Raw genomic sequence first — 13,388 nt, forward strand, 5'->3', positions numbered from 1 at the left:
TATTTTGATGGTTAATATTGAGTGTCAACCTGATTGGATTGAAGGATGCAAAGTATTTTTCCTGGGTGTGTCTGTGCAGGTATTGCCAAAGGAGATTAACATTTGAGTCAGTGGACTGGGAGAGGTAGACCCACCCTCAGTCTGAGTGGGCACCGTCTAATCAGCTGCCAGCATGGCTAGGATAAAAGCAGGCAGAAGTTGGAAAGGCTTGACCTGCTGAGTCTTCCAGCCTTCATCTTTCACTGGTGCTGGATGCTTGCTACCCTCGAATATCAGTCTCCAAGTTCTTCAGCTTTTGAACTCTTGGACTTATACCAGTGGTTTGCCAGTGGCTCTTGGGCCTTTGGCCACAGACTGGAGGCTGCACTGTCAGCTTCCCAACTTTTGAGGTTTTAGGACTCAGGCTGATCCATCACTGGCTTCCTTGCTCCTCAATTTGCGGACGGCCTATCATGGGACTTTATCTTGTGATCATGTAAGTCAATTCTCCTTAATAAACTCCCTTTCATATATACATATGTCCTATTAGTTCTGTCCTTCTAGAGAATGCTAATTAATACAATTATTTATAATTTAAAAGCATTCTAAGGTAGATACTATTATTATTCTCATTTTATATATATCAAAAGGAAAGCTGTAAGAGACCAAGTAATCCACCCAAGATGAAGTAGTGAACCCATTATTTAACCCAGGCATTCTGACTTGTAAGAACCATGGTTTTAACCATAATCTTATGCCACCTCCTACAAGGTATGTGGGCCATGTCTTGACGCTACAGTTGAGAACCATGATGTACCAAGGTCAAGGAAACCTGCCATACCAGTATTTCTCTACTTCTCTAACAATGACATTTTAAGTTACACATACAAATAATGCCCGCAAAACTTACCAAATGGTGCAGTATGGTATTAGTCCTTTTGAATGCATTAAACCTGAAACAAATGTGGAATAAAATGAGAACAGTAACGTGGGTAGTCATGTTTCAGTTTACAAATAGTATATCACCTTTTGCTTCAGCCTCTTCTAAAAGGTATTATTAGAACAAAAAGTTTTAAAAGGTTTAGCTCTCATTCACTGCTGGTGGGAACTTTAAATGGTATAGCCACTTGGTACATGAATTTTATGGTAACTTTTCATAACTGCCAAAATGTGGAAGTAACCAAGATGTTCTTCAATGGCTGCAAGACACACCAATTTCAATACAACCATATAAAATATTATTCAGCCATGAAAAAGAGAAATGAGCTATTATGCAACAAAAAAAAAAATTGGTCGAAACTTACATACATACATACTACTAAGCAAAAGAAGCCAGTCCTGAAAAGGCTACACACTCTGATTTCAACTGTATGATATTCTGAAAAGGGCAAAATTATGAAATCAGTAGAAAGATCAGTGGTTGCCAGGGGTTTGGGGGAGTGAGGGATGCACAGTTGGAACACAGGAGATGTTTAGGGCAGTGAAACTTATCTGTACGATACTGTAATGGTTGATACATGTCCTTATTATTTGTCAAACTTTTCTGCTCAAATTTGCAGGTCATTTTTTCCACCAACTTAAAACTACTCTAAAAAATAAAGTCATTACTCTTAAGAAAAAACGTTTGTTAAAGATGCAATACAAACAGTATTCTCAGACACTGTAGAGAGAGGTATAAATTGGTACTAGCTTTCTGGTAAACAGTTTGGAAATACAAATCCACAGCCTTTAAAATGATCACACCCTTCAATCCACTAATTCTGCAAGCATGTGCACTAGGGAAATCTCAGAAATATGACCAAAGTTTGATTGATAAATATGTTCACAATTATTTACATGATGGAAAAACTGAAAACAAAGTAAATGTCTAAAAATAGAGCATTATTTTAAAGACCCTGTCTATTAATACACACAGCCATTACACAACCACTAAAAATACTAACACGGAAAAGCAGTCATGACAAACCAGAAAAGGAGAGCAGGCTACAAAACAATAAACACAACACACTTCTATTTTTGCTGTTTTAAAAGTGCTTGTTGGGCTAGGAATACAAAGCCCAAGACACAGCTTGACCAAAGTGACCACTCCGGACATGAAAATGGTGAGGGTGGGGTCACCTGGTAAGGGGCATGAACAAACACGGAACGTTGGAAATTGTCCCTATCCTGATGCTGATTACAGGACTGCAGGTATAAGTTCACTAAGCTATAAACTTCAGAACAGTGTACTCAAGTGCCTTATGTACATTATAATATGAAAGTAAAAGGCAACACCGGGAAGGGCATTGATTGAGAGAGGCATGAGGAGGGCCTCTGGAAAGCTTGTTTCTTGATCCAGGTGCTGGTGATTTAGGTATGCTTGGTTTGTGAAAATTCATCAAGTTGTATCATTATGCTTTGGGCTTTTTAAAAAATTTCCTAAAAGACATAGCTCTTGCCCTTGAGAAACCCACAATGTAATGACAGATGTGCACATAAAAATACTATAGTTAGAATATACTAAGATGCATGCTTTTTGTTTAAGAAACTAAATTTAAGATCTATGGAAAGAGGTCAAAGCTAGAATCAGTAGCTGCAGCAGCCTGATAAGGGCTGTGCACATGTGCAGATACATATACTATCTAATGGAACTGATAAACTGACAATCTGTTAATTTTTCAAGCATACTCTGAGATTATACAAAGACCAACAGCCTGAGGTTTCACAAAAGGCAGTATGACCAGTTACCACTTGTAACCACAACTTGGATGACTGGATTTATAAAAATATTTGTAATCCAACTTACCTTTCAAAATTTATATTACTTTCTTTTTATATTACATTCAAATTGAATTATACAATAGAGAGAAACGATCTATTTGTTTAAGTCGGTCACAGTTTACATTCCTGAACTAGCATTTTTGAATTTGTCTCACCACAAGTAAAATGTTCTTATCCTAGCCCAGTGATTCCAAGACTGGTCTGTGCATTAGAATCACCTGGAGACTTGGCTGGGCATGGTGGCTCATGCCTGTAATCCCAGCACTTTGGGAGGCCAAGGCAGGCGGATCACCTGAGGTCAGGAGTTCCAGACCAGCCTGGCCAACAAGGTGAAACCCCGTCTCTACTAAAAGTACAAAAATTAGCCGGGCATGGTGGCAGGCGCCTGTAATCCCAGCTACTCAGGAGGCTGAGGCAGCAGAATAGCTTGAACCTGGGAGGCAGAGTGTAGAAAGTAAAAAGTTTCCTCTTCAAAGTTTTTCTTCTTGTTAAAGAATAAATTATAAGTGTTAGAAATAATAGTTTCTTTTAAAGACTTTCTTCAGGTCTCCTTGCTTTGTGCTAGTAACTCCTTGTTAAGCCCTATCCTGCATAACTCTTGGACACACTCACAGGCACGTTCCAGCTCACAGCCTATGCCCTTCCTTATTTAAAAATGTTACTGCTTCCTTAAACCTTTCATAAGCAAATTCTTTGTTCTTCCCTGCACTTACCTATTTAGGCTATTAGCATATTGGGTATCAGTTTAAGAGTGTGAGGTCCCGCTCCAGCCAAAGGATGCACGACACAGCAGTAAGGACAACATAAATGCGTAAGGGATAAATATGTCTGCTTTTCCTTTGTCAAGTTTGCTCTCGCCATTGTTCCATCTGCGATTCAGCACCCTTTCTGCAGAAAGTAAAAATGGCTTGCTGAGAAATCCTTTTGTCTCTATGCTGACTTTTCTTCACAGCACCAATCATCTAACAATTTTGGTATTTCTTTTTTTTTTTTTTGAGACAGAGTCTCGCTCCATCGCCTGGGCTGGAGTGCAGTGGCCGGATCTCAGCTCACTGCAAGCTCCGCCTCCCAGGTTTACGCCATTCTCCTGCCTCAGCCTCCCGAGTAGCTGGGACAGCAGGTGCCCGCCACCTCGCCTGGCTAGTTTTTTTTTTGTATTTTTTAGTAGAGACGGGGTTTCACCGTGTTAGCCAGGATGGTCTCGATCTCCTGACCTCATGATCCGCCCGTCTCGGCCTCCCAAAGTGCTGGGATTACAGGCTTAAGCCACCGCGCCCGGCCCAATTTTGGTATTTCTAACACAGAGGTTGCAGTGAGCTGAGACTGTGCCACTGCACTCCAGCCTGCGCGACAAGAGTGAGACTCTGTCTCCAAAAAAAAAAAAAAAAAAAAATCACCTGGAGACAGGTAAAAATTCCAAAGCTCAGGTCACACCCAAGACCAATTAAATCAAACTCTGAAGGTGGGGCACAGGCACAGATACTTTGTTTGAAGCTCCCCTAAATGATTTCAAAGAAGGAGGCTGTCATTAAAAATCAACACTAACACTTTATAATTATGAAACTGAAGCAACAGAGCGTATCTTATTTAGGGATATTTTCTAAATAAGGTTTTCATAATTACTTTTAAAGTGTGAACTACACTACCCTAAAACACCATTTCTAAAATGTTTTCAACTTGACTCAATTTTATCTTTTTGTAAATTTTAAGTATAAAAATCCAGAATGACTTTAGTCCTTAATGAGGCCAGTACCCAAATGTCAGTTCAAGAAGGTGTTGCCAGATTTGCAACTCTTATGTAATAGTTTAAGTACTAACTGCAGTGTTTTAACAAATAAACAAAGAGAACTCCAAGTCCCAGTTTTATATATAAGGCAGAATTTAACTCAAAGTTAATGTAAACCTATCAAACAAAGCCACTGTACACAAAATTTATAGGTCACAAAAATCTGTGGACCAATTACAAAAATATATATATATACAACCAAATTCCTTGCCAAATACTATATAATCATATTGCTTCCATTTGGTTGGTTGATTGATTTTATTTGAGACGGAGTCTTGCTGTGTCACCCAGGCTGGAGTGCAATGGCACAATCTTGGCTCACTGCAACCTCTGCTCCCAGGTTCCAGCGATTCTCCTGCCTCAACCTCCCGAATAACTGGGATTGCAGGTGTGCATCACCACACCCAGCTTATTTTTGTATTTTTAGTAGAGACGAGGTTTCTCCATGTTGGCCAGGCTAGTCTTTAACTCACAACCTCAGGTGACCTGCCTGCCTCAGCCTCCCAAAGTGCTGGGATTACAGGCGTGAGCCACCACACCTGGCCCACTTGTTCTAATTCAAATTCAGCTGTCATTTAAAATTTGATATTAGCTTTTATATCTCAAAATGTAATTGAGAATTCAGTGTCCCCAAGTAATTCTGAATTTATGATCTCTCCTTTCTACTGGTTCCAAAACTGCCATCTGGTGGAGAGGAAGAGGGCACACACATCTCTGCCACTTTTTTTTTTTTTTTTTTCTTGAGAAGGAGTCTCTCTGTTGCCCAGGCTGGAGTGCAGTGGCAAAATCTCGGCTCACTGCAGGCTCTGCCTCCCAGGTTCACACCATTCTCCTGCCTCAGCCTCCCGAGTAGCTGGGACTACAGGTGCCGGCCACCATGCCTGGCTAATTTTTGTATTTTTAGTAGAGACGGGGTTTCACCATATTAGCCAGCATGGCCATGATCTCTTGGCCTCTTGATCCGCCCACCTCAGCCTCCCAAAGTGCTGAAATTACAGGTGTGAGCCACTGCGCCCAGCCTGCTACTCCTAATTTCTTAATTAACTTTATCAGGCTTATTTCCTTCAGCTGATGTTAACTTGGCTTTTTTTTTTTTTTAGAACAATTCTCAAAGTATGGTTCTTGGACAAGTACCATCAACATCCCCTGGAAACTTACTAGAAACTGAAATTCTCTGCCCCACGCCAGACCTACTGAACAAGAAACTGTGGGGCCCAGAAATCTGTGTTTAACAAATCCTCCAGGTGGTTATGATGTGTGTAGTTTAAATAAACAACTGTCTTAGATGAGAACTTTATCACTCAGGAACTTTTTGCAATTATCCAATAAAATAAACATGGCCTCATGCAATTAAACAACTACATGAAACTGCTTAAGCAGGAAGACGACATCACAAAGTAGTGCTTAATGAAAATTATTATCCCAGAAGTAGGCAAGGTGTGAATAGAGCAGAAAATCAAGTCCAGGAGGCCAATAATTTAGGCATGGGGTGATGAAGAACAGCAGCTGTGGAAACAGAAGGGAGTGATATTATTACGAGTTATTATAGAGTAAAAACGCAATGGAAAAGAATGTCAAAAACGACTTTAAGATTTCAGACCAGGACAACTAGGAGAATATAGAAAAGACAGGGAAAGAAGCTCACTGGTTTGCAGGATGAAATACAAATTCAATTCTGAATTTGAGTTTGTACTGACATAAGCAGAAATATTCAACAGAAGAACAACTAGAGCTTGAAAGGGAAGTTAGAACTAAAGGTATGTCTCATGCCACATGCATGCACAATCACTGAGGCATTGGAATCTCTCCGTTTTCTGTAAGGAATAAATGAGAAGGCTACAGCTGAAAACTAACTGCCAGAAGGATGCCAACTGCAACTGTGGTATTGGTCAGTAGCGTTTTATTTCTGTATTCTATTTATTTATTTTGAGAGACAGGGTCTCACTGTCACCCAGGCTGCAGTGCAGTGGTATGATCACGGGCTCACTGCAGCCTCAATCTCCTGGACTCAAGCCTCCTGAACAGCTAAGACTACAGGCGCACACCACCACACCTAATTTTTAAATCTTTTATAGAGACACAGTCTATGTTGCCCAGGCTGGTCTTGAATTCATGGGCTGTGATCCTCCAGCCTCAGCTGCCCAAAGTGCTGGTATTACAGGCTTGAGTCACCATGCCCAGCCGAGCAGTGTTTTAAAACTACTAACATTATCTGGATGGAATGGCAGAGATTAAAAAGAAGAAAAAGAAAACTACTAACATTTAAAAATCAAGAGATTTCACCTAAAAATGCAGTTTTTCCAGCTTTTCCAGAAAAATCAGTAGTAATGGAAACCCTGAGTCTATATTCTATAAGGGCAACAATGCCTGCAGCTGAGAAGCTGCCTTCTCTCCAGAGCACTCTATCCAGCTCACCAGTTTCCCCACGCTACCATCTAGCCAGCATCTTTCAATGCTTCCTTCTCGGCCTCTGCACTCAGGCTCATGATTCCTAACACAGAAAACAACCTAACAGAGCATCAAAGATTGAGCCTTTGATCAACCAAGAAACAACTAAGTAGAAGTAAAAAAGACAGGCAGTCAAAGAGCAAGAACCAAAACAATAGAGTTCAGCAGAGTACAGAGCAGATGGAAAAGGCAATGAGGCCTATTAAAAACCTAAAAAGTAATCTCTTCCTGTCATTTTTATTTTTAGAGACTAGGTTTTTCCATGTTGCCCAGGCTGGAGGGCAGTGGCGCAATCACAGTTCACTGTAAACTTGAACTCTGAGGCTCAAGTGATCCTCCCACCTCAGCCTCCCAAGCTGGAAGGATAGGCATATGCCACCATACCCAGCTAGTTTTTTCTTATTTTTTATAGAAACGGGGTCTTGCTATGCTCAGAACTGTCTTGAACTCCCACGCTGACCTCTCAAAGCGCTAGGATTACAGGCATAAACCACCACACCCAGCGAAAAGCAACCTCTCTGATGAGGCTTCCTGACTCCCTCTCCCTACCTAATCTGGCTCTCATAACTGTGTCCCTTAAGACACTTATCAGAATTGGTAACTAAAAATTACTTTTGTCTAATTATGTTTCCTATCTGCTCTCCTTTCAGACTCCAAGGAACAGTAGGAACACCAAGTAGTCCACGGTGGCTATAGGATAACAAAAATGCCTAGAACTGTGCTTCCCAGCAAGTAGAACAGAACAGTAGGTAACTGTTCATTCATGAATATACTGGGGCCGAATCTGTGAAATTCAGGCTGGTAAAATTGTATTTAACTGCATAAGCAGAAGTGCACCTCTGTGAGTTTCTGAGAAGAATGGCAGTCACTAAAGTAAAACCTCAGCGAGATTAACCTGGCACTCTTGTACGGAAACAATTCACACTGGGAAGAGGAAAAAGTGGTAACTTTGAGACTACTGTTGAAACTTGAATCCACAGGAAGAGGTTAAGGTTTAGGAGTCTGGAAGAACTTAGGTAACTTTGAGAATCTAGAAGAATGATAGTGCCAAGAGAGATAAAGAATAAGGGTTATATTTATGTGCAAATTTGTTTTTCTTTTCCTTTTTTTTTTTTTTTGTTTGTTGTTGTTGTTGTTGTTTTGAGACGGAGTCTCACTCTGTCGCCCAGGCTGGAGTGCAGTGGTGCAATCTCGGCTCACTGCAACCTCCGCCTCCGAGGTTCCAGCAATTCTCCTGCCTCAGCCTCCCAAGTAGCTGGGATTACAGACCCCTGCCACCACGCCCAGCTAATTTTTTTTGTATTTTTAGTAGAGACAGGGGTTTCACTATGTTGCCCAGCCTGGTCTTGAACTCCTGACCTCATATGATATGCCCGCCTCGGCCTCCCAAAGTGCTGGGATTACAGGCATGAGCCCCCGCGCCTAGCCCTTAAGTGTAAATTTATATGTGAGTTGCAGCTGAGATATTAAGAGGGTTGTGACCAGCACTAGAGCTCAGAGAAAGTCAGATTAGACAAAGATTTGAGTTACGCTAAGAGAGATGATTTGGGAACCAAAAAAAAAAAAGTCCAAGAGCTAAACTGGCACTGGGGTAAGAGGAGAGGCGGCGGAGAGTGGCATTAGAAAAATAGGCCAGTACCAAAGAAGCCAAGGGAGGCCAGAGTTCAAGTGGGGTTGCCCAACACTGTCAACCATGGCCCAAGGCCTTTTCTCCTCTCAGAAACACTTTCCGTAGCACCGTATTCCCTTACACGCTTGAGGGTTAGGCTACTGCGGACTGGACCACTTTGGCCTCTGCTTTCCAAGATAATGCCCACTCCAGGGCTGAGTTTGGAAAAGGCATCTCAGATCAAAGCCCCCAAAATGGTCCTGCCCTCACCTACAGAGTCTGCAACTTGGAACGTGGGGTGGAAGAAAGCCAAGCTGAATTGTGGAAATGACAGATCCTTTCCTAAGTCAGTTAACTTTAACGAACATGTCTTTCCAGTTTGTTTCTCTATTTGCTATTTGCTGACAACACTGAAAAAGCGGCAGCAACGATTACGTGTACTGATTTTCTTACTATTTACTAAATCTCTCCATGAGCTCGTGCAAGGACTAAATTTTAAGGTATTAAAAAAACAAGCAGAAAAGCAACTCTTAAATGTATAACAAATATATACTGAGAATTAGGTCTGTGGATACAGTGTTAGAATTCTAGACACTTTCCCCTGAAACTATTCTTCTTAATTCAAAGAAACACCTCCATCCCTTTTCAGGAAACCCAGAAGGCAAACTCTAAGGCTTAAAGAATCCAATAATTTAAGTTGTCCTTATTTTAATGAAATAAACATGGTTCTCCCTTCAAGTGGGCGCAGCTGCTACCTGACATGACAGTACAGGGCCAGACAGTGGGCTGTTCAAGACGCATGTAGCCTAACTTCCTAAAGATGTGGCTACCAGATTTCTTAGGCTGAGCTCAAGGTGCAGTGAGGGGTACTTTTGAAAAGTTAAACAACGTTTGCAAACATGCTCCCCCATGCCACGTTAAATGTCCCTCAACACTAGCCTGAAAGTTCCAGATGCCTGCACTGACGCTGGAGCCATGCAAGAAAGCTGAATAAAATCATACCACGGGCAGAGAGAGGTGCAGCAAGTGACAAGGCACCTGTGTGTGTTGACTGCACAAAACATGCCGCACAATTCCTCTAAGCTGAATCCCTCCGTGTCCCCAAACTGCACCCAACTTTGAAGAAAGAAAAGAAATTGAGGCCAAAAGAATGCAAGTCGTGTGGGAACAAGGTTGAATTAAGAGCTAGAGTGGCAGAAAACGCGGGTGCCGCCGCAAAGAAGATGCTAGAGGGAGAAAGGGAAGACAGGGACGGGGGCTGGGGCTTGGGGAGGGCCAAGGTTGGAGTCTCAAAACTGCGCCTCTGAGCGCGACTCGAAACTTCGAGGCCAGCAGTCTCCACCCCCGGCCCTTTTCCCACTTTGGAGAGCGCCGCTGAAGAGCCTGCCCTTGGCTGCTCGCTCTCTCACTCACCTCGACATGAGCCTCCACACCTCCCGCTGCCCCATCGCCAAACACTCCAGAGCTAAAGCAACGTAGCGAGAATCACGCGGACCCTTCCAGCGCCTCGCGTGAGCCCCGCCCACCGCCGTCCGGCCCCGCTGGGCACAGATGACAAGTCCTCCAGAAAGCCAGAGCGACCGTTTCCGCTACGCGGCAGGGAGGGGCGGGGCAAGAACGACGCCTGGAGGAAATAGTTGAGGGCGGGGAAGGGGGATGGGACCGGTGCGGGGCGGGCCTGGGATCGGGGACGGGGCCAGGGGGAAGGCGGAGAGCGAGCTGAGGCGGAGCGGTGAGAGGGAGGATAGAGCGGACTAGGGCGGATTCGCAGGAAAGGAGATTGCCCTCTAGAGGCTGTCTTAGCCTAAAGCGCAACTGTTGTAGGCTTGACCTGCAAAATTGACCAGCAGGAACTAATGTGAAAGACTTTTCTGGAATTTTAGTAATTTTTTATTAAAATGTAAACTTAGTATTATTTAAGAATCAAGTAGAGGAATTACACTTGATAAAGGACATCGGGGTAGTTTATTCATTCCTAACCCAATATAGCCTAATTCCTTTAACATTAGGATTGAGACATTTTCAGTTTTCTTGGGAAAAGTTATAGATCCCCCACTCTTCCTCAAAGACAGACAAGAGTTGTCTGATTAAGAGATAATAGATATGTCTTCCCAACTAAAGTAAAAGTTACTGTTATCAGTGAAAGCCTAATTGCATTCAGAAAGTAGCTTACTCTTAAATGAAACCCGCATTTAACTTAACTACTAGGATCCACTGTTAAATTGAGGAAAAAGTTCCTCTGCTTCCATCCAGATCCACCCAGATGTCTAGCAGAAGACATTTCATCGCCACTAGTAAGTATTGAAACATTTATCAGAAAGAAGAAATCCGGTGACAAATTTCAGAGAGGACACATGAAAGGAGTTATTCTTAGTACCTTGATACTTAAAGAGATACACTGTTGAGACTTTGATAAAAAAATTACGTTTCTAACCTAGGTCAAATGTAATAACCAAATGCCCATTGAGAAGAGGACAGACAACAGACATCACAAAAGGAACTCCTTACCTGCAATTTGGTTTTTAACTGGCTACGGGACATCACGATCTGACATCACCATCATGCCTCATTCACTGAGCACAGAAATGAACCAGTCATCTGACCTAGCATGGTTTACTGGAAAAAGCATGGACTTTCCTGTTAGACAGACTGAGATTCAAACCTTCCTTGCCGCCCTAGCTTCATGTGTGTGAAACCTGAGTCTCAGAAGGCCTCATCGTTAGAAGGGCCCTGTGCTTGTTTTAATGTTGTGCTATTAATAATTTTTGAACAAGGAACCACAAATTTTCATTTTACACTAGGCCTGCAAATTACATAATCAGTCCTATCCCTAGCACACTAATAGTTTAATGACCTTGAGCAAATTATATAGCTTTTCAGAACCTCCATTTTCTCATCTGAAAATGGATGTGCTGATGATTAAAGACTAGAGGTGTTTGTGAAGATCCATTGAAATATAGAAGGAAATATGTGCATAAATTACTTAGGACCTCGTAGGTATCAAGACCTGTCAGTTATGCCACACCTTCCACCAAGCTGTCCTTCCTATTCCCAAATTCTCTATTTCTTCTAATAATGCTATCATCTTCTGGCCCCCAGCTCTAGAAACCTTAGTCCTTTAAAAAAAATTATCTTAATATTCTATTCTGAAGATTTTCAAACATATAGCAAAATTATAAAAATTTAAAGCAAACACCCATGTGCTCACCACATAGATTCTACCTAGATTTACATTTTGTCTTGCTTTATTCCTTATCCCAAATACCTTATTTTTAAATGCTTTTCAAAGTTAATTACAGGCATCGTTTTACTTCTCCCAAAATATGGCATGTGTCTTATTATCTAGAGTTAAATATTTGTTTACATATTTTCCCTTTTGACACAAAATTTACATACAATGAAATGCACAAATCTTAAGTGTACATTCACTGAGTTTGACAAACATATACACTTGTGTAACCAAAATTCCTGAGATATAAACCATTGTCATCACCCCAAAAAGTTTCCTCTCATGATTTTCCAGACATTCTCTGCCTATCACTGCCTTCCCCACCCAACCCCCACCCCAGAAGCAACCACTGTTCTGTCTCGAGAACCACTGTTGTTTGTTTTCAGACAGGGTCTCGCTCTACACCCAGGCTAGAATACAGTGCCACAGTCATAGCTGACTGCAGCTTCAACCTCCCTGGGCTCAAGCAATCCTCCCACCTCAGTCTCCTGAGTAGATGGGACTACAGGCACATGCCACCACGCCCAGCTAGTTTTTGGTTTTTTGTTTTTTTTTTTTTTTGCGAGATAGGGTCTTGCCATGTTACCCAGGCTGGCCTCCAACTCCTGGGCTCAAGAGATCTCCCCGCCTCGATCTCCCAAAATGCTAGGATTACAGGTGTTAAATACTGCACCCAGTCTGATTTTTTCTACCATCAATTAGTTTTGCATTTTCTAAAAATTCATATAAAATGGAATCATACAGTGTGCACTTTTTGTGCATAGCATTTTTCACTTAGCAAATTGTCCATATCGTGTGTATCATGTGTATCAATAATTTGCTCCATTTTATTACTGAGTAGTATTTTATTATATGAATACACCATAGTTTACTGATCTATGCTCCTCCTGATAGATTCCTGGGCTGTTGCCAGTTTGGAGCTATTATGAATAAAGCTGCTGTAAACATTCTTGTGTAAATCTTTTGTAGACATATGTTTCCTTTTCTCTTGAGTATATTTATCTGTAAGTAGAATGTCTTGTTTATAGAGTATGTCAATGTTTGGTTTTATATGAAACAGCCAGACCCTTTTGTATCATTTTGGACAAGAATTCTGGTGGCATACAATCCACAGAATGAGGAATTATGTTTACAAACAATATATTTGATAAAAGGCTATCTGTAATATGTAAAGAACTATCACAATTTAAATAACTGAATTGTAAAATGGACATTTGAATATACTATACAGCTCTCCAAAAAAGATATATGAGTGATCAATAATCATATGAAAAGATGCTCAACATTATTAGCCATCCGGGAAATGCACGTCAAAACCACAATGACTTCACACCCACCGTAATTTTTTAAAAAACAAGTGTTAAGTGAGGAGAATTTGGAATCCTCAGACACCACTGGTGAGAATGTACAATGGTGCGGCTATCTTGGAAAAATGTCTGGCAGTTCCTCAAATGGCTAAACAGAGTGACTATATGACCCAACAGTTCCATACCTAGGTATATACCCAAAATAAATGAAAACATAGTCCTCACAAAATTTGTACATAATGTTTATGGCAGCATAATTGCCAAGAAGCA

At 41.5% G+C, this 13,388-nt stretch overlaps 1 protein-coding gene across 3 annotated transcripts in view; it reads right to left on the reverse strand.

The window, feature by feature from the left end:
- LOC105468213 (3-hydroxyisobutyryl-CoA hydrolase) overlaps positions 1 to 10,147 on the reverse strand; it is a 117,732-nt gene extending 107,585 nt beyond the window's left edge. Inside the window, exons 1-2 of one of the 3 annotated variants that reach the window (XM_011718284.2) lie at positions 9,996 to 10,147; positions 890 to 932 (exon numbers count right to left, since the gene is read on the reverse strand). In XM_011718284.2, coding sequence (XP_011716586.1) covers positions 890 to 932; positions 9,996 to 10,030 — 78 coding nt within the window. In that variant the 5' untranslated portion in view covers positions 10,031 to 10,147. The remainder of the gene's footprint in view (positions 1 to 889; positions 933 to 9,995) is intronic. The other 2 variants (XM_011718281.3, XM_011718283.3) reach the window with 2 other exon arrangements.
- Positions 10,148 to 13,388: the final 3,241 nt, after the last annotated feature.

The sequence above is a fragment of the Macaca nemestrina genome, chromosome 11, assembly GCF_043159975.1.
Source record: "Macaca nemestrina isolate mMacNem1 chromosome 11, mMacNem.hap1, whole genome shotgun sequence".
Classification (NCBI taxonomy): domain Eukaryota; kingdom Metazoa; phylum Chordata; class Mammalia; order Primates; family Cercopithecidae; genus Macaca; species Macaca nemestrina.